General features: G+C 32.2%; 1 protein-coding gene across 3 annotated transcripts in view; it reads left to right on the top strand.

Annotated features, from left to right (window-relative positions):
- Positions 1 to 9,920: 9,920 nt before the first annotated feature.
- Positions 9,921 to 21,711, top strand: part of LOC142318857 (mitochondrial ornithine transporter 1) — a 34,520-nt gene continuing 22,729 nt past the window's right edge. Inside the window, exon 1 of one of the 3 annotated variants that reach the window (XM_075355421.1) lies at positions 9,921 to 10,511. In XM_075355421.1, the coding sequence (XP_075211536.1) occupies positions 10,442 to 10,511 (70 nt within the window). In that variant the 5' untranslated portion in view covers positions 9,921 to 10,441. The remainder of the gene's footprint in view (positions 10,512 to 21,711) is intronic. The other 2 variants (XM_075355422.1, XM_075355423.1) reach the window with 2 other exon arrangements.

Raw genomic sequence — 21,711 nt, forward strand, 5'->3', positions numbered from 1 at the left:
TCTCTTTTTCATTTTTTCCTTCCTCTTGAAAAAAAAATTGTTCATTAATAATTTTTTATCATGAGATTTTATCTGATCGGAAATCTTAGTTTAACATGAAAAACGTTTTTCATGAATTAGATTATTTGTGAAGCAATCTAGTCTCACTGGTTTCGGTAGACCTGTGTTATAAGAACGTGATGCTTTCTACAAAATACACCAGTGGTAGATTTACAAGAAATTATAATATTGTATAGAATTTAATATGATTTTATTAAAATCATTTGCAGAAGAACTCTGTATTGCACAAAATGAGATGTGCAATTGTACATCTTTCTTCTCATCTTTGTCAACAATTGTGTAAAATATTAAAATTTATATCGGGTATTCAGTTGTACTATTAGTACATCTCAATCATTGGATACCTTCTTTCTGATTTTGTGCATGTCATCGTTGTACAAGGATGAAAGGATATTAAATCTCCCCTCCTTCCCTTGTGATATATTGTAACAGCTTAATGCAACAGTATTGATGATGTACAAAGTCAACTGCACAAAAATTTGGCCATTTTCATGTAATATAATTTAACATGAAAACATATTAAATTTTATATTATATGAAACAAATAATTTTCTTGATGTATAATAATCTCCATATTCTTTTAATTAATACAAGAGCCGTATTAAGACCCATAGAGGCCCCGTAAGCACTTAAAAGATTTTGTTGCCCCATATATGTTTAATTCAAGATATAAAAAACAATAAATCGTAAAATATCTAAAATGAAACAAAACTTAACAGTAAGATGAAAAATAATATTTTTTTTATTTTTGTATACGTCTGTCTACTTTATTTAGGTTTGAAAAGTTTTCTCCTACCTTTATTGACTGCAAAATTTTTGATCAGATTCTTAAAAATTAATGTTACATAATACATCTGCTTCTTTATCTAGTAAAGATAATGCATCTATTCTGCCTTGGTGACTAGTTATCTGATGTGATATTTAATTATTTCCAAAAAGAAAAAAGCCTAACTGAGAAATTTGTGATGATTAACATTAAAAATATACATATGTCTTTAGAAAGACACACTCAGTACTGCATTTACAATTATTTTATAAAATTCAGCATTACTGATTATGGCATTGAACTTATGGTGTACATATGTGAAACTCAGCTGAGAAATTAGTGTTCAAGTCCTCTGGGTAAGCATGTCAGCTTTTGACAACACTCAGAATATCTTAGAATTTCAATAAATTATGAAGTAACATCATTTAGAGAAGAAAATCTCTCTAATTGATATTCTTTGTATACCTCTTCTCATCTTTGTCAATATTTGTGTAAAATATTGTAGTATGAAATTTGTCTCTTGATCTTCAGATATACTTCTAGTGCATTTTCATCATTGGATACCTTCTTTCTGACACATTTGCCAGTTTGAGCTTCCTTGTAATTAACATTTGGTACCACTTCCTTTGTAGTTGCTTCATATCTCAAATTTATCTTGTGAAGTGCGCAGTTGGTCACCTAATGATCATGTGGATCTGTCTGAGATCTGGTCATGTTTTTAAATTCAATCTGTAGAACTTGTGCCACATGACATTCCCATTGATGTACTACTATCCCTAAAAAACAAAATGCATCTTACGTTAATCTCAAACAAGACTGAGTAAACAAAATAAGGAAAGGAACTAAAATCCATTACCGTCCTGAAGGTAACTGTTGTCATAAGATTTCCGTATATTTTGTAAAGTTTAGTTGATAATCTTTATGTAAGTAATGCATCTCCTCATCAGTATGGCTTTTCCGGAAATATTTAAAAGCATTCAATAGGCTGTCCATCTTTTAAGTACAATACCTAACTGATTGATTTGTGGCAGATCTGGTGTTGAATTAACTGACAAACTAAAATAATTTTTTTTCATAAACAATAGCATGTGAACTGTTAAGCCATCATACAGGTGATTCTAAACAGGTAAGAAGGATTTTGTTTGCTACAACTTGATCTACTAAAAATGAAGCAATCTGACTTACGAGCTCAAGCAGCCCAAAAAAGTTCCTGTTTTGCATTGATCCATATCTTGCTAATGTTCCTTGAAAATTCAAAGCATATTCAGATAACATATGAATAACAACTATGAAATGCCTTAAGACATGTTCCCAATAATCACACACTTCCTGAATCTGTTTTTCCAACTGTTGTCTCAACCCTACACCTTGTTTGTAAATTAAGTATGTTAGCATAGAAATGAATAATGCTTTTTTCATATTGATTAATGACAATAGTATTTTGTCAGTCACTGACCTCTTGTAACAAAATTTTAGTAGCATACAGTGTGCAGGTAAATAATAAACTGATCAGTTTATGGTAAAGTTTCTCCTGATAGTATGTTACTGGTTTGCTGCTATTGAAATGCCAGTAAGACATATCAAATGGTCCATTGTAGTGTTGACAATCACTAAGTCCACAAATTGTACAAGAAATCAAACAACCCTGGATTTTTTTCTATATTTACTTCATCTTTTGCAAACAGAATCATTTCACCACCATTATGGTCCCCTAAATTTTCAATTGCAACCACTATTTCAGCCTCAGAATGTTTTGTAAACCAACTTGCAAAATTTGTAGTAGAGGTATCAAGAGAATTTACAGGTGAATTGAGGTTAATGAGATGTGCTACATAAACCACCTTATGACACTCAATGATTCAATCATATTTTGAAGTGATGAAAGTGGTATTTATATCCACTTCTGATGACAGATTAGTTCTGATCACAAACTTGTATATTATATGAAACAGGAGCGAAGAAATAAGTCAGCTTTGCAATCTTGGATTCTAATTCCAGATTCTTCTCTTGTTCATTTTGATAATTTTCACCTTTGTGTACTACTTAATTGAACGTGTTTATTTAACATCTTTATTTTCAGAATTAAAAATATTTTGTTTCATGAATATCAGATGGAAATCAACAAATCGCAGATAGAATCATATGAAGAATTTAATTCCCACCTTACAGCTGAACCTTTGCTTCTGTGTTTCAATTAAGTCTTATTTTATCAGAGTTGCATTTCTGCAACTGCTAGGTCTTTTAACAGAGACAACATTTCTGTGACAACCATGTGGTTTGTTTTATATTTGCTTCTGAAGCCTTTTATAAAGCATAATTTATTAGAACAAGACCCAAAACATGAAGAAAAATAACAAATAAAATGTTCATATTAATTATGTCATCTGACTCAGGGATAATGCCAAAACGTTCATGAAAGATAATTCGGTGTAAATAAACCATAAAGCAAATAGTGTTTTTCTGAGGTCTTCTACACAACATTGTCTATTGAAACAAAGTAGGTAACAGTAGGAAAAGATAAAAGCAATGAAAAATTAAGTTAAGTTTGTAATCTAATTAAAACAGAAATTCTGTGGTACCCCCTTCCCATGATACCCTAAGCACGTGCTTAATGTTTAACGCAGCCCTGAGTAATATGTACCCACTGGGTTGGTCTAGTGGTCCTCACCATCTCATCAGCTGATTTTGAAGTTGAGAGTTTTAAGGTTCAAATCTTAGTAAAGGCAATTACTTTTATACAGATTTGAATACTAGACTATGAATACCAGTGTTCTTTGGTAGTTGGGTTTCAATTTAACCACTTATCTCAGGAACAGTCAACCTGTTCCTGACTACACTTCATTTGTATTACTTTAAGGTAGTACAGTGGCTAACAGAAAAAAAAGAGGACACATTTTGGCTCTCATACATCTGATCAAAGTTGACTTGAGTCTGCTTTGGTGTTTATTTAAACAGTGGTCGAGAGTGAACCTTCCGCCAGTGTTGCTCAGATCGAGTTAGATGAAATTGTTAAAAGATATAATTCTTCTGCAAAATCTTATATATGGTACAGGATGATTAACAGGTTTTATTGGTTGGCAACAATTTATACTGGAAGTAATAATATGTCTGCATTTCTGTGTAGGAGGACATGGGATTGTGTGTTTTTGAGGTAAGTTTCTGATTCTCATCATATTGCTGTTAAAACTTGTTTTGATGTTCTTGATTTTTGTGTTGTTAGTTCATATTTTCGATAAAGAGATCCCACTGAAAAACATTTAGAAAGGTAGAATAGAATTCTTGGTCAGTTGGTAACTGTCCTATAGTGCTAGGTGCTGATGTAAATGCTAAGTCACTTCTTTGGCTTAATGGATTCACAGATGATAGTGCTGAATTATTTGAAAATTTTGTTGCAGTATGAATTAGAGATCTTTAATGTTTTTGGTGAGTTACCAACACATGCTGGAATGTTAGTTGGAAGGAGATTGTTTGATGGAACAAATATTGATATTACAGTTGGTAGGGTTGATACTTAGTCTGTTGATGATTATTCTAGTGATCATCGATTAATTATTTTTGAGTCGGTTAAGGAGTTGCAGAGGCTTATAGATGCAATGTCCCTGTTCATCAGGGGTGCTACCTGCACAAGAAGGTGGACTGGCCTAAATTTGTTAATATTCTCTCTGCCTTAGACCAAAGTTTGGATGATATTCAATTGGAAGACTTGGCAGAAAGATTTTCTTTGTCTTTCATCGATGCTGCTGGGAATTCAATTGGTCATAGGTCAAGTTGAGAGAGGATTGCCTCTTGGTAAACTAGACAATTTGTCTTTGTTGAAACGTCTCAGGAGAACTGCTCAGTAAGAGAGTGATCCTGAATGACAAGTGGTTTTGGTAGATTACTATTGAAGACAGAAGTCTGAATATTTTCATTTGGTCAGGACATCAAAAAGGGATTCTTGGTGTACTGATAGAAAGCAAGGAAGTAGGATCATTGGGGTGTTATGCATAGAGTCCTAGGGCATAAGTGTAAGAAAAATATTCTTTGGTTGGCTCTCTCGACCTAGCAAGGTATTGTTTCTAATAAAGCTGAGATTTTAAATATTCTATTTAACGATTTGTTGCTGGTTGATGTGACTGTGGAAATTACAAAGACAGTTATGATAGGAATAAAGCCCCAGGTTTGATTGAATCAAAATGGAGCTCCTTGTCCATTTTTAGGCTAGAATTTTTAATAGGGTACTCTTTGGTGGCTATTTTCCTGTTTGCTGCAAAAAAGGTATTCTAATTTTGTTGTTTTATAGGTGGCGACAAGGATCCCACTATGAGCTCCTCTTATAGGTCTTTAACACTAAGGTCAATTATTGGAAAAGTTTTTGAGAAGGTATTGCAACTTTGTATTACTGTCTGATGACGGATTGAATTCTAGAAAGTTGTTGGTGGATGTTCTGTATGGTTTTTGCCCAGGCGGAGCACGGAAGATGTTATTCTTAAGGTTATGAACATTGTTTCTTCAAGTGAGTCGTCTTGGGTATCTTTTTGGACATATCAGGAGGGTTTAGATTATTTGTGGTGGCCCTCTGTCTTGTTTCAGTTGCAGAAGCGTGATTATATGCAGAATGAGCTGAACGTGTTATATCAGCAATCAAGATGTTGTTCTTCAAGACGGCATCACAGAAGTAGGAAAATCGTAATCTAAAGGTTGTTCCAGGGTAGTGTTTTAGGACTCCTGCTCTGGGTTGTATTCAAATCTTTGAATGGGATTGAGATTACCCAGTGGATGCCGTGTCATTGCGTATGTGGATGATGGGCTTTTGCTAGGTAAAGGATATTCAAGGAATGAGATTGAATTCACGGCAACTTAGGCTTGCAAGATAACTCCATTCATGGAGTTTGCAACATGAGATGGTGTTTAGCCCATAGAAAACAATGATGTATCTCAAGGGCAGACTAGTTGTTGCTTGTGTATCAATGGCAGGTCATTGAATTAGATATGTCCCGTTGCAGAAGTATCTAGGTGTTATCCTTGATGAGAATTTTCGATTCAAGGAGCACTTGCAATATACTCCTGGCTTTCAAGTCAAAAAGGCTTGTTCTGCTTTTTTCAGTTCGGAGAGCAGTTCACCCTGATTGGGGGATTCATTTCAGAACCATGCGTGTTCTAAATAAGAGTGTCTGCAAGAAGCTATAATGATCTATGCTGCACCTGTCTGGGTCCATCAAATGATGTACAAAAGTTATAGGAATATTTTGTTGAGAGCCCAGCATCTCCTGTTGTTATCTGCGATTGGTGCTTATAGGACTCTCTCTCAAGAGGCAGTCCTTGTTATTTCTGGTATTAAGCTCATTGATATCCTTATGACTGAGTACCAATTACATTATGGTGCTAAGAAGGTAGGGCAACTTATCTCTGGGCGCATAGAAGAAATAGATGACCAGAGTTTACATTTATGGCAGGTGAGGTGGATTGAATTGCCCAATGGCTGTTGCGTACATGGCATGTTTCCTGATGTGAAAAGTATGCAGATAGTAAGACAGATTTCCCCCAATCAGTATATTACACAGTTTCTTGCTGGACATGGTTTTCAAGATAAGTTAGCTAGATTGGTTTGCTTAATTCAGGCTTTTGTCTGGAGTGTAGGGCCACTGATGATGTTCTCCATGTCTTATGAAAGCTTGTGAGGATCAATTGTGGTTTTGATCTGCAGATTAATTGGAAAACCAAAAGGGAATGGAACATAGTTGCTGGCTTCCTTAGATTCTTAGCCCTGCGGAGGAATACTGAGGGGGTCTGATGCTGTTATATATGTAGATAGAACAACAACCTGGGGAGCTAGAGGCCCATCTGGGTCTTACTTTGCCAAGATAGGCGTTTTGGTATTGAGCCCTGGTTAGTGTAGATATTCACTGTTAGGATGAGATGGATGAGTGAAGAACTCTGTATGGAGGTGAGGCAGGTTGTAGGTATTAACCTCACTCCCAAAAGCAGACCACAGTAGAAAGAGATAGGGAATAGGGTACGTTTTAATTAGAGGCTTATTAAATTTGTGAATTTGATTAATTAAGTAAATCGAGAGGACTTGGAGTAAATTGAATTATAGAACAAAATTGTTGTTGCAATCAACAATGGTTGTTGGTATGAGGATAGTATTTCTGATGTTTAAACACTCAATCAAGCATGATCTTAGTGCATAGTATAATTGAAATTTGATATAAGAAGGTCTTTTGTGTAAAACCTTCAATGTTAGAGGAAGACATGAAGATCACACTTCCACGAATTGGTTGATTTGATAGTTGAAGGTTGTAAATTAAATAGTAAGTGGTCATGGTTGGAAGAGGCCACGCAAAGGCAATAGTAGGTACTGTAAATACACTGATGGAAATGTCTGCCAAGGCATATGCATCGGTGGCATCCTGACAGAGACCAAACTGATGACTGTGTTGTGTCTTCAAGTTTGAGGGTCTAAAAGACAACCTCCAGTAAAGCCCATCGTGGCTAGTAACAGAAGGGGTGGTGTAGTGACTGGGATCATCACAAGGCAAGTGTCTTCCCCAATGGGGGTCAGAATGAAAAACAAAAAGGTACACATATTTTTACACTTTTTTTTTTAGCTTTTGCCTCTTTTAATGCTGTCTGTCGGTCATTGATTGAACTATTTGTGTTATTTAGCAGTGTTGTGGGCTGTAGAAATATCTATCTTGTTTCTGTTACAACTATACCAACCTTACATATACACCCTATTGCACCATAGTGATAGCGACAGTAAATTTTACCTTTTTTTATAAACTGCATAGGGGACCTTGTACCATACTGAAGGGAAATCAAGAGAAGACAGGACACCTCACCGTAAATGCTCGTACAGGAAGTGTAACCAGTACTGCATACAACATGTTAATAGAGTATTAAGGAAGGATGGTTTAAGATCTTCACATTCTTTATTCACCCCTTCCCAGTTGTGTTCAACTATATAACTAATTTAGTTTTGAAACCAGTAAAAAAATTTTGCTACAACAGGAATATATAATAGACAATCCTATATTAGTAAATTAATGAGAACATGAATTAGTCTTCCTGCACAAGGACCTGAAAATTTAACTTTCCCTGAATAAATGACCCAAAGGTCATTTAAAGACCTTTGTGTCTTTTTTTGGTTGACCTGCACGTTTGATATGGGAAAATAATAAATGTATGTTATCTGGGAATGTGCGTTTCTGTCATTTACAATAACAATTTTTTTATAATAACAATTTTTTTACTGCAAATTACATCGATGTGTGCTCCTCCATTGTCTGTACACTGTTTTATTACTCACCAAGCCCATTTATACTTAATTCCATGTTGAAGGATCAATCTTAAAAATAGTCACTGACAGCAGTTTTCACCTCATCAACATTCCTTATTCACACAAATGGGAAATTTTTTTCATTGATTTTGCTTCAGAGGGAGTAATCACAGGTTATTAGGTCTGGATTTCTAGATGACCAATAAATTTTGACCACCAGAATTGTGGAGCCCCTAAAATCTGCCACCCTTCAAAACATTCTTTACCAAGTAAGTGTTCATAATGAACTGCAGCTCCATCTAGTATAAAACACAATTATTAATTCCATACCAATCAACAATAAAACAATTTTCAAGCATATTAAGCTATAAAATGCTGTTAACCCAAACTTTAAAAATTGACTACTATTAGATGGTTCCAGATAACCTGTATATTTTATCATGGAAAGGGGCTTTGTGGCCATTGTAGATAATATTGTAAGTGAAGTTGTAGAGTTCTCACTTACACCAAAGAAGTAATTGTGTGTGTATAGTTAAATGTTTTTTTCTTTTTAACTGTGTATATATAGGCTATACAATATATAGGCAATAGTAGGTTTTTTAGGTTTTTAGTAGGTTTATATATATATATATATATATATATATATATATATATATATACACATACATATATATATCAATCTTAAAAATATTCACTGACAGTAGTTTTCACCTCATATATATATATGGATAAAAATAAAAAAACATTAACTACTTGACAACTTGAATCCTACATTATATCAGGCATAAAACAGCAGTGCGAATAAAGATATAAAAATTGTCATAATATGAAAAAAAATTTACCATAAAATTACAAACTGTTAAACCAAAGTAACATCAATAGGTTATCAGAAGAAAAATAAATCAATAAGCTATTAATTTCAGGAAAAAAATCAGGAGTTAATCATTAAAATAAAATACAATTAGTAAAATGTTGCTTTAATAAAAATAAAACAAAAAACAAACTATAGATTAAGTTAGGACACATAAATAAACTGCTAGTTAGGAGAATTGGAATAGGAAATTTGTTGGTATTGAACACAGTCAGCAATTGACAGACTGCTGAAGAGAGATATCTTTGGCAGAAACTTACAAAAAGAACGTGGTTAGAGTTACATATTATGACATTTTGTAGTTTATTCGAAGGAAGATAAGATTAAAATATATAGAAAGAAAACTGAGGTGTTGCATACAGGGAAAATATTTATGCTGTACGAGTTTAGCCCACAACAGAATTTTGAAGGCTTATAAAAAACCTTGATTTGAGCTCGTTCATTAATCGAAAAAATGTTTTGAGTGCTTCACCCATGAAAGACGTTTTGTAGCCGATTATGAATAACATGACAACATTGTGCTTGTTCTCAACATAGTTGTCGATTCGGTGAAAATACTAGGGTTTCTCAAATAATTTATAAGTTGCTCATTATTTACTTTACTGCAACGAACAATTAACACGAATAACAATAATTTTTTCACTGATAGGCTATGTACAAAATCCGAATAAATTAATACTGAAAGGTACATTTCACGGCCTAGAACTTTTAATTATTTAATATCATTAAAGCAATCATTAAATATGATTGCTTTACAGGTATTAGTTTCTTATAGTAAATCTTAAAAATGTATCACTTATTAAAAAAAACTAATTAGGCACGTTTGATATGGGAAAATAATAAATGTATGTTATCTGGGAATGTGCGTTTCTGTCATTTACAATGTGTAAGAAGATATGTCACGTTAACAAAAGTATGGATATATTATATTAAATCGTATAGCCTGCCGGCCTCCGTGGCGCGAGTGGTAACGTCTTGGCCTTTCATCCGGAGGTCCTGGGTTCGAATGCCGATCAGGCATGGCATTTTCACACACGCTACAAATCACGCATCTCATCCTCTGAAGCAATACCTAACGGCGGACCCAGAGGTTAAAAGAAAAAAAAATCGTCTAGCCTATTTGATCGTAGCATTCAACCAATAAAATAAACACGAACTTTGTACAAATATTAAATGATAATACTGAATAATTAGAAACAGCAGTTTAAAAAAATAGCTTCATTATCAAACGTTTGGCACAGCTTGTCATTATCAGCTGCCTTCCATCAAGGGATTCACGTGTTGTAATGAATCTTATCAGGCGATAAAATTTATACAACCATTATTTTTAATTGCCAAAATGTGGCTTTCTAGTATAAATAGGATCTATCGGGAAACAAGTTTTTCATTATCGTGCTCAGTTGTACTAAATCTAGCGGTTTGCTAAAGAGTTTTTAATTTTTTCCTTGGAAAATTACTTTAATACCCGGAGAGTTATGAGAGAATGGAACTCTGTAAAAATTCCAATAAAAACTTCATTGATGGTGTTATTGATTTTACCAGTGGATCTCTTGGTAAGTAACTTTTTTAAACTCATGTTAGCTTTCAGTTTTCGTGTTGAAAATCTGTGTTAACCATATTTAGTTGGCAACTTTGTGCCAACTTGTTTTTATACTCTCTAACGTATGAATATGATTGTTACACGTTTTGGAGAATGTGTCTGCGCTGAAATTCTATTCAATTAATTTACGATAAAGTAGATTTAAGTTGTTCAGTGCTTTTGCGAACGTACTTGTAATATTTTTGCTTCGTCGTTTGTTATAGAGGGTACAATGGTGTAGAAATGTTTTAATTATAATTCACACCAGTAACATTAAAAAAATAGGTATTTTTACCCATAATCCAAATTCCATGTGTCCAGTTACGTTGAAGTAGGAATTAACCCTACTTTTTATAGTTAATACTTAGGTTACATTTTTTTAATTTATGTTTCTATGTATATGTTGCGACATGTTTCTTTGCAAAATCCAAATTATTTCTAATGTTATATAAAAATCGTATGTGTACGATACGTAAAATATATTACTCTGAATTCTGTTAACCTTATTCATCTGAAATCTATGGAATTTGTTTTCGAATATCAGCTGAGCTATTCTTGCACGTACACAACTGTTCTCCAAGTTCGTGAAGGAGTTTAAATTATTACTTAAATTTGTAATTTTACCATTTGAAGCGTTTAAAAACAAACTAGTTTAAATTAATTTATTCTATTCCACAATGAAAATATATGTACAAAGTAATGTCTCCTGCAATGTTTGTGTAGGATGTGTATACAAAAGTCTGTATAAAAAAAAATTTTTATACTTTTTCTAAATGTGAATGGGCTGGACGAAATGTGTTACTCTTTGAGAAAAAAATAAACATATAAAATTACAGATTTCTTAATTTGGTATATGTGTTTATAGATTTTTAAAACTTCCTTGATGTAACACGCTTATCCGGAAGAAAACTTCTGTCTAACTTATTTGTGAAGTTTTATTTTCTTTTTGAATTTCTTTTCAAGAATAATTACACCTACATAATACATTTTCTAAAATAACATAGATATCCTTGATAGACATATATTACTAAAAAAAGAACTTTCTAATTATATATAGAACAGTATTTACAACTAAATAACACAACAGTCTTCAAGAAAATAGAACTATTTTTTGATTATTTGTTTTTGTAATACAACTCATGAAATTTTGAAGTTTCAGAACTACAAATCTTTAACACAGTTGACACAATTTTCTGGATCATTCCATACAAACAGGCTATTTACACTTTATGTACATGCTGTTAGTTTTATATATGAACATTAAGAAGAGGTTTTTCTTTTTTCCAGTTTATCACTAGTGATTGTAGATGAAGTATCAGCAATTTTCCTGTCTTCTGTCCCTCTTGCTGTACACTGAGGAGTGATAGATTTTTCAATTGAGCTCCTAAGTTTGTTACGAGATTTTTGGGTTTTGGAGCCACTTAAAGAGGAATGGAAGCATCTTCTGTATGGCTAGTTTTGTATGAAAACATTTCTTGTTTGCACATCATTGGCTACAAAACACTGTTGAACTGTGAAAGAGTTACCATTGTTATGGCTATCATACCACTCAGTACACACAATGGCTAGTGAACATATTTCTTTATGGCGAGTACACACTGTAATGGTAATCATAAGTAACCACCCCCCTTTTGTTCTATTGTAGAAGGCTATAATCTCTGGTTTGCTTGTTTTTTCATCAATTCCACTACCTCTTGATACAAGAAAAACAACATGGTTGCACTTCACTTTCCAAGAGAAGAGTGTCATGCCATCTGAAAAACCATATTATTCAAAGGCTGCTGTCGATGAGTAACCAGAAATTTGGGGGGTATATCCCTTTTGTTTTTTCTGAGGGTGCAACATAGGCGAGTCCTTGCTTTCTCAGCTCTTCAACAGCTTGAATGGAGCTGCAATAATTGTCGTTAGTTATGTTTCTGTTTGTACTGTGGACTGGCTTTGAAGCTTGAAGTAAGGCCTGAGTAGCACCATGAGAGTTTTATCTTAAGAAGACAGAGTTTTGCTGTCTGAGCCTCTCCCCTTATAAATGTAATAATTAAGAAGGATGTTTTTGCATCCATTAGATTCACTTGTTTGATGCCATACTTTGCCGGTTTATTTGGCATATACCAAGAGACTTTTTCCTCTAAATGGCAAAAGCATTTCATTAGCTGTACAGTGTTCGCTAGGAACGTACATTTTTTGACAGTTGCCTATGAAATGGAAAAGATATTAGCCTTCCAAGTTCGTGTGTAAGGATTATCAAATCGTAATGCCTCTTTTACAGCTGTGAATCTGTTAACAAACATAGCTGTTCTAAGTATAGGATGCCCAGTAACATCTTTATTGAGAAGTGATCTGCTATTTTCACAGCTAGACTCAGTGATGGACGAAAGCACCAGCATGCCTGTAAAAGTGTTCAGTTGTGAATGGGTAAGGGGTAAGTCCTTGAGGTAGCTCAAATCTTTTTCTACCAAACATGCTCTGACAAATGTGAAATGGCGGTTTGTATACTTCAAAATTTCTTCCATTATATTCAGAGAAAAAAGTTGATCCCAAACTTTTAGTCTGTAGGTGAATCTCCCAGAACTTCTTTAGTATAACGAGTAAGTAAGTCCTGGCAGCATGCAAAGATTTATGATATTCTGAGCAGGTGGCTTATCCCTCCTGGATGGTTCTTCAGTACACCACTCCTTTCTGTTTACTCCAACATAAAAACGAGGCGCATTGGAGCATGTGATTTCATCTTAGGAAGGTCTTACTGCATTATGTTTTTCAGCTGCAGCCTCCTCTTCATCATTCTCGTAGTCCTCACTTGAATCTTCATTTTCTAATTCAGACAGAGGGGGTGAATAATTTGGATTTTCTTCACTGTCGTCAAAAGTTAGTAGATCTGGAATAGGTGTTTCTGGTTGACTCTCAGCCAGCTAAAATAGAAAAAAAAAGCATTAGTTATTTTTGTGCAAGAAAAAGTGGGGAAAATAAAAAATGCTATTTGAAAATAAGTGTAACTGGATAAAAATCAAACTTACACAATCATCAACTTAATTCTCATACACTTCTCACTGTCTACAAATACGGGATTATCCATACAATAAATATTCTTCCTTATATCTTTATAAGAACTGGTTGATCCATCTGTTATTAGAAAAGAAAAGAAAAAATACTTAGAGAAACAACTAATATGCATGTTAATAAGGAAGTGATAGGCATATAAACAAACTCTCGATATAAATATTTGCAACAGAGCCAGCAAAGAAGGGTAAATCAAAGAATGGTAAAAACTACCCACCACTTATAGGACTCTGGGACACATGGAGGTAAAAATTACCTTCTATCCTCTGGGCTCTGTCACATATGGGTTAGTTTTACCAGATGTGTTTAAAAAGAAGGCTTACCTGCTTTCAAAGAAATTTGACGGGAAGTAAACACTTCAGCACTAGGACCGAGAATAACTGGCATGAATTTACATGGGGCCTTTTTGCTCACCTAACCATCAGGTTTGCAAACACAAAAAACATAATTTCCCTATGGGTGATTTTTACCTACCCGTGATAGTAGTACAGGTTAAAGTAAATTCCATTTAGTTATGCTATCAACTGTCTTTTCAAGATCTCCTACAACCAAAATTCATTTTTATCTCTAGTTAATAATTTGTTCATTGGTCAAGAAAGAGATATTAATGCTTTTTGTACATATTTTCAAATGTAAAGAAAGGTGATCTTTGTAGTATTGAGATTCATATACATTGGGTGCATTTAATAAAAGGCAGTGTTATGGATGACAATCTGGTGTCCTAATCTGTTCACAACCCCTTATGACTGAATTTTGGAAATTTTTTATATTTAACTTATCAGTTGATGGTAATAAAGATTATCAAAGCTTGTGATATACATTATGTATCCAACACTCCAGAAATTTATTTATGAACAAAATTATCAGTGAGGGTAATGTCCTGTGAAATTACTTGTGAAGTGTTATTTTCTGTGAAGGAGGTAGAAATATTAAATATGTTTAATTCTAATGAATACAGTATCTAACTCCTTCGACAAGCCCTGCAAATGGTATTTACCAATTAGATACACCACAAAATCTGAACCATACTGGGAGCTATCTCTTGTATTAAGAATTTATTTTATTGTAGGTTTGTTTAAACAGGAGTCCTATAGCCTAAAGAAGTAAAGTAAAGACAAACTAGTGAATACTGAATCCTCTTTTGAAGTTGGTATAATAAGTAAATAAATATGCTTGTATGCAATTTAAAAGAAGCAAATTTATTGTGAATGAACCACTTGAATAGTGCATATTGATTTATTTTCACTTATGGAAATAGAATCTGTTGTTAATAAATATTTTTTTGTTATAATTTGCCGTTATTCCTGGTGTATTTGTATATAATCTTCTTTTATGTAAAAAAAAATTAAATGTTATAAAGATTTTGCATGTAGAGAATCAAACTAGTAATAAAATTGAAACTTTCATTTATTTTGTGATAATACATGCATAAAAATTAATTTTATATTTTTTATAAATTCAAGGACATAAAACATGAGCTTATGGTCAGATTCTTATCCAGCCTTATAGAATAGTTAATTAATTTCAAAATTGTTGAGAAAGTTTGATGTTGGCTGTAAGATGCAAACTTGTTTAAGTTGTATTGAACTAAGTCAAACTAAAGCCCTCCAGGATAAGACCCCTTTGAACTTGATACTCAGAAAAACTTAATTATCTCCAAATATTTGGTTGTCAAGTTATTTATTTATTCATATTGGTAACAAAAGATCGAGACCCAGGTTTTTTATGATGAGAAATAAACTTTGTAGTAGATGAAAATTGCCAAACCTTGATCAGGATTTGAACCCACAATGAGCCCAAGTAGGTGTGTTACCTTTCAAAAAATAAAATTAAGGTAAAAATTGTTGTCATGAGCAACAAAACAGCTGACATTAATAAAATAGAAAAACCTTGGATTCCAGAAATCTGTAGTGAAGCTACCAGCCTAACCCCAGACTCAGATGAACATTTTAATGGATTTTAGGCACTAATTCAGAAAAAGCCTCTAAACTTTAACTGTAAGAATTTCTGCATGTAGAAAACCCAGAAAAGTAACTTATCTTACGACAGAATAACAAACCTCTAACCCCATAGAAAGTACTCATGAGCTTGTAGGCTTAGGAAGGATTGGAATCATCTTCAGCTGATTTGATTTGTTCCAAAACCAAGTTGGACAGCCTATAAAGTGGGGCTATAGAACTGCGTTAGTGGTCAAAGACTGCAGTCAAAAGCCTGACATTGATTATGAAGAAATATTCTTCCTGTTCTCAAGTATTCTGTAAGATGAACTGCTTGATTTCACACTCAAACTAAATTTAAGAACATACATGAATGCTGAAACAGCTCACCTTCATTCATTTGCCATGAGATTTACATGCAGCCAAAGAAAAAAAGAATTTATGAATAAGTTTAGTTTATTCTAACATCACATAAAATGTAACAATCAAAAACTTGATAGTAAGAAAACTTAGAAATACAAATTCAAAATTAAAGAATAAAAAATACTTTTGTCTAGAGCACAATAAATCTAAAATTGTTTTCGTAATGTCAAAAATTCTGACAGTTTCTTTCACATAATTTCCCTTCCCTTTTCTTTTTTAGATTTTTAACAGATTATTAAACATTTTAAAGCCTCTATAAATTAAAGTGTTTGAATCTTTTAACCCAGAGATATTTTCAGGTCAATACAATTTCTTAAAAATATATTTTTACATCTTTTAAAAACATCATGCCCAACAAGATATTTTTGTAAAGTTTCTTTCTTATTTTAAATATAAAAACTTTAGTCAGTAATGTAACTAAGTCTTTGTTTAATACTTAATAATTAAAGAATTTTGAGTATTAACTTTATAGTAATACGTATCAACGTATAATTAATTTTCTTTTGTGAGTTTTAAATTACGTTTAGCTGATTTTCATTACATAAAAATAAAATAAAAGCATATTAATTTAAGTGTTGGGGCTACAATACTTATAAGAAATATATTAATTTGTAATCTGTTTCCTATTTTATGTACAAAGTTAATTTATTTAGACTTTTTACAAATATTTACACGTTCATTAAATTTTAATTTATCTACAGTTATACAAAACATTTTATATTATTAATTTGTTCAGAATTATTATTATTTATTGTTAATGTTGCCTTATAATTGTTTTTATTATTATAAATTTTGTTTTACTTATATTTAATTTATTTACTTATTTATTTTTAACTTTTTCTAAGTCTTTTTGAATCTTACCCTGATGGCCGTATTTTTACTTAGATTAACACTATCCCTTATGTTGTTTGACATGGGTCAATATTATTGTTGTTTGAAATACCAAAAAAAAATATATTAAATTCTTCTTTTACCTGAACAGGGAAGATAATAGATGAGACTCTTTGTATTTTTGGTTAAGTTATCCAACCTGTTTTATTTGTAAATTCACTTTCACTTGATATTTGCCCACATAATTTTAGATTTATTGTTTGAATTCGATACTAAATTATCATAATATAATTTTTGGCAGTATGAATAACTTTAGCATAAATTCATTTGTAATTTTTTATATAATTCTGAAAGTTATCCAACAAGTTATAATTAACATTTCACAGAAATTACCTACCACTAAGCTTTTTTTTTTGTCTTCAGTCATTTGACTGGTTTGATGCAGCTCTCCAAGATTCCCTATCTAGTGCTAGTCATTTCATTTCAGTATATCCTCTACATCCTATATCCCTAAGAATTTGTTTTACATATTCCAAACGTGGCCTGACAGTATAATTTTTTCCTTCTACCTGTCCTTCCAATATTAAAGCGACTATTCCAGGATGCCTTAGTATGTAGCCTATAAGTCTGTCTCTTCTGTTAACTATATTTTTCCAAATGCTTCTTTCTTCATCTATTTGCCGCAATACCTCTTCATTTGTCACTTTATCCACCCATCTGATTTTTAACATTCTCCTATAGTACCACATTTCAAAAGCTTCTAATCTTTTCTTCTCAGATACTCTGATTGTCCAAGTTTCACTTCCATATAAAGCGACACTTCAAACATATACTTTCAAAAATTTTTTCCTGACATTTAAATTAATTTTTGATGTAAACAAATTATATTTCTTACTGAAGGCTCGTTTCGCTTGTGCTATTCGGCATTTTATATCACTCCTGCTTCGTCCATCTGTAGTAATTCTACTTCCCAAATAACAAAATTCTTCTACCTCCATAATCTTTTCTCCTCCTATTTTCACATTCAGTGGTCCATCTTTGTTATTTCATTTTTTTTCTTTGTTATTTCTTTGTCATTTTTTTTGTTTTTTTCTTTGTCATTTCATTACTTTTGTTTTGTTCTTGTTTATTTTCATGCGAAGTTCTTGCGTAGGACTTCATCTATGCCGTTCATTGTTTCTTCTAAATCTGTTTTATTCTCGGCTAGAATTACTATATCATCAGCAAATCGTAGCATCTTTATCTTTTCACTTTGTACTGTTACTCCGAATCTAAATTGTTCTTTAACATCATTAACTGCTAGTTCCATGTAAAGATTAAAAAGTAATAGGGAACATCCTTGTCGGACTCCCTTTCTTATTACAGCTTCTTTCTTGTTTTTCAATTATTACTGTTGCTGTTTGGTTTCTGTACATGTTATATTTTATAAATTCTTTAAAAATCTGTGCATTTTTTTTATTGTTTAAATTGTTTCTTTTTTATAAAAGACCTAAATAGAAAGAAATCCTTCTGAAACGCTTAAAGAAAATTTTTTAATTTTTCATCGAAGTTAATTCTGTTAATACTTTCCCAATATGTTTCTGACTACAAGGTTCTGAAATTTTTTATTGGATCTTTATTGAACCCCCTTTTAAAAGAATAAAAGTAATGATTGTCTTATACGTTTTCATTAATAACACTGATAAACATAATTTTTTTTTTCCTTACGTGCGATACTTGAATTTAATATATTTTTTAATGCTGAAAACGAATATGAACTCAGAATCTTTCTATCACCCACCATTTTGAAAAAAATTTAAATTTTAATTAAAAGATTTTTTCATTTTTTAACGTGTAGTTAGCAGCTCATTTTTTATTGTTTAATTTTGTTAACATAATTTGTAAGCTATAAATAAACAATACTAGACAAAGAATTAAATCATATCATAGTCACATATTATGACATATCTAATTCTGAAGAGTGAGCCTTCATGGACAAGATTAATCATGTCTGTGCAGGTCAAAACATGTAACTGAAAACACAGCTGTGTTGTTTGTATTAAACACTGGATTTAGGAATGAATTAATTTTGTTCAGTCTTAAGTTTGTTAACAGTGCAGTGTCACAATGCCTCAAAATAGTGTAAATGATGTGGATGCCCTTTATGTATGTGGTGAGTTTACCATAAAATTACATACAAAAAACACTACACCTTTAATTAAAAAAACATATCATTTGTACTTTTCAGTGTAAAATTGGTGATCAGGATAAGATGTGGGCTCCTCATATAGTATGCACTAATTGTTCTGATTTTTTAAGAGGATTTCTGAAATGTACAAGGAAGGCTTTGCCATTTGGTGTATCTATGGTTTGTTTGGCGTGAACCAAAGGATCATGTAACCGACTTTTATTTTTGTTTAACGATTGTATCTGGAATTTCTAAAAAATCTAAACATACTGTAAACTATCCTTCATTGCTATCTTCAATCAGGCCTGTATACTGTAAACTATCCTTCATTGCTATCTGTAATCAGGCCTGTACCTCACAGTGAAATTATTCCAGTTCCTGAGCCATCTGTGAATTTATGTTTCGAAAGCAGCGATGAAGAATCTGGCAGTGCTGACAACATTGATTTTGATTTTGAATTATCTCCAATAAGCTGCATCTTATATCACAAGGTGAATTAAATGACTAGGTTAGGGATTTAAATTTATCAAAAAAATGTAGCTGAACTGTTAGGTTCAAGACTGCAAGGTTGGAATTTCAGACTTTCAAAGCTGATAAAAAGAGCTTTCTCAGTACTTTATTGATGAAAATAATTTGGTTTAATGCACAAATATTGACGAGGTTATGTTGCACTTAGGACAAGTTCATTAATCTGAGGACTCGTCTTTTCATAGATTTGTGCAGGTATAATTTAAAAGTGTTCTACTACACAATGGTAACAAATATCCTTCGATACCAGTCGCTTATGGTATTAATTTGAAAGAGACATATGATGTGTTGAAAGACGTTCTTGAAAAAATAAATTATAAAAAACATAGCTGGAACATGTGTGGTGATTTGAAAGTTATAGCTATTTTGTTAGGCTATACTATGTACATGTGTTTTCCTTGCGAGTGGGACAGCCGAGCTAGGGATAAACATAATGTTAACAAAGAGTGAAAGAAACGAGACAGCTTCTCCAAATGGGAAAAATATTATTCATGAGCCCCTAGTTGAACCCAAAAAAATATTTTTACCTCCTCTCCATATCAAGCTAGGACTAAAGAAAAATTTAGTAAAAGCAATGAAGAAGGATAGTCCAGATTTTTGTACATCAGGCAGAAATTTCCAAATGTAAGTGAAGGAAAAATTAAAGAAGGAATATTTGTTTGTCCTCAAATAAGAGAGTTGGTCAAAGATGATGTATTTAACTCAATGTTAAATAATTATAAAGTGCAGCTGGGGCTTCATTTAATGACGTTTGCAAAAGTTTTCTCACCAAACAGAAATCCGACAATTACCACGATATTGTTAATCAACTTCTTACTTCATACAGAGCTATGGGATGCAATATGTTTTTGAAAATATATTTCCTCCACTCACATCTGGAATTTTTCCCAGACAACCTCAGAGACATAAATGACAAACACGGTGAATGTTTCCAGGAAAGCTGCTATAAAGGGAAATGGAATGCTAACATCCTAGCCGATTACTGTTGGACTAATTTGGGATGTGCCTTAGGCTATTTATAAAAGAAAAGCATCAGCGAAATCATTGTAACACAGGTGTGGTCATGCAGAATTATAAATTTACAGATTTTAACCATATTTCCCCTTATTTTTTTTTTAAGTGTAATTTATTTAAAATTAATGGTGATAGAAAAATTATATTTACAGATCTGTAATGTACACAAAAAAAACAATTCAAGAAATGGTATCACACTTAGAGAAACAATAAAAAATTTTTTTTGTCTATCAGTATAATTGATGCTATTAGAATTTGACAATTGTGATCTGAAAGACCATAATCAACTCACAAGGATAAAAAATTAATATTTGATACATTTATAAAAATATTTTTGATACACAGACAATGAAGATCTTTGTCATTTTAGTTGGCTGGGAGATCAAACTATTTAGTTCTGCTAATTCAAACTTTGTTAATGATTCATTCATCACAAGACTACAATTTTCTAGAAAGTAAACTTTAAAATTGCCTCATCCTATGACATTGAATTTAGGAGTCCTAAAAAAACTTTCTAAGAGTTTATGCAAAATATTTCAAAATTACCAGAAGGAGATCTGTAAATTTTACCTTACAAACTTGCAACGTATACTATATATACTTTATCTGTTATATAAAATTTGAAGCTGTAAAAATAAAAGAGATGCCCTTGATTTTAGTACAAGAAGTAAGGGAAATTTTCATTTCAAACAAAAAATTTTAAGATATCTCAAAAGATCTATCATCATGGGAAGCTAAATTCATATAAAAACTTTCAAACACAGTAAAATATTGCGAAAATAAAAAACTCATCCAAAAAGTACACATTTTTAATTGATAATGGATTCTATTTATAAACTATTTTATTTATGAACTATATTTTATGAGTTCATGTCTTCATAAAAAGAATTAAGCTACATTGCATTATTATGGTATTGCATTTGATGGTAACAATACAACAGTTTTCCTTGTATTACATTTTATAGCGTGGCATATTAGGATATTTAATTTTTTGGCCTTTTCTTTAATTCTTTGAAGGCCTTAAGATTTGCATTAACAGGAAAAATCAAACATACTATTTGACCACATACCAACAACCCATCTTACTGAATAATGGATCACATACATTCATGTCCTTATCAACTGGTACTGTATCTAACCTTGATCTTTCCATATGCTCACCGAATGTGCTCCCTCATTTTAATTGATTGGTTTGTGATGACTTTCACGGCAGTGATCAT

Source organism: Lycorma delicatula, chromosome 2, assembly GCF_047948215.1.
Source record: "Lycorma delicatula isolate Av1 chromosome 2, ASM4794821v1, whole genome shotgun sequence".
NCBI lineage: Eukaryota > Metazoa > Arthropoda > Insecta > Hemiptera > Fulgoridae > Lycorma > Lycorma delicatula.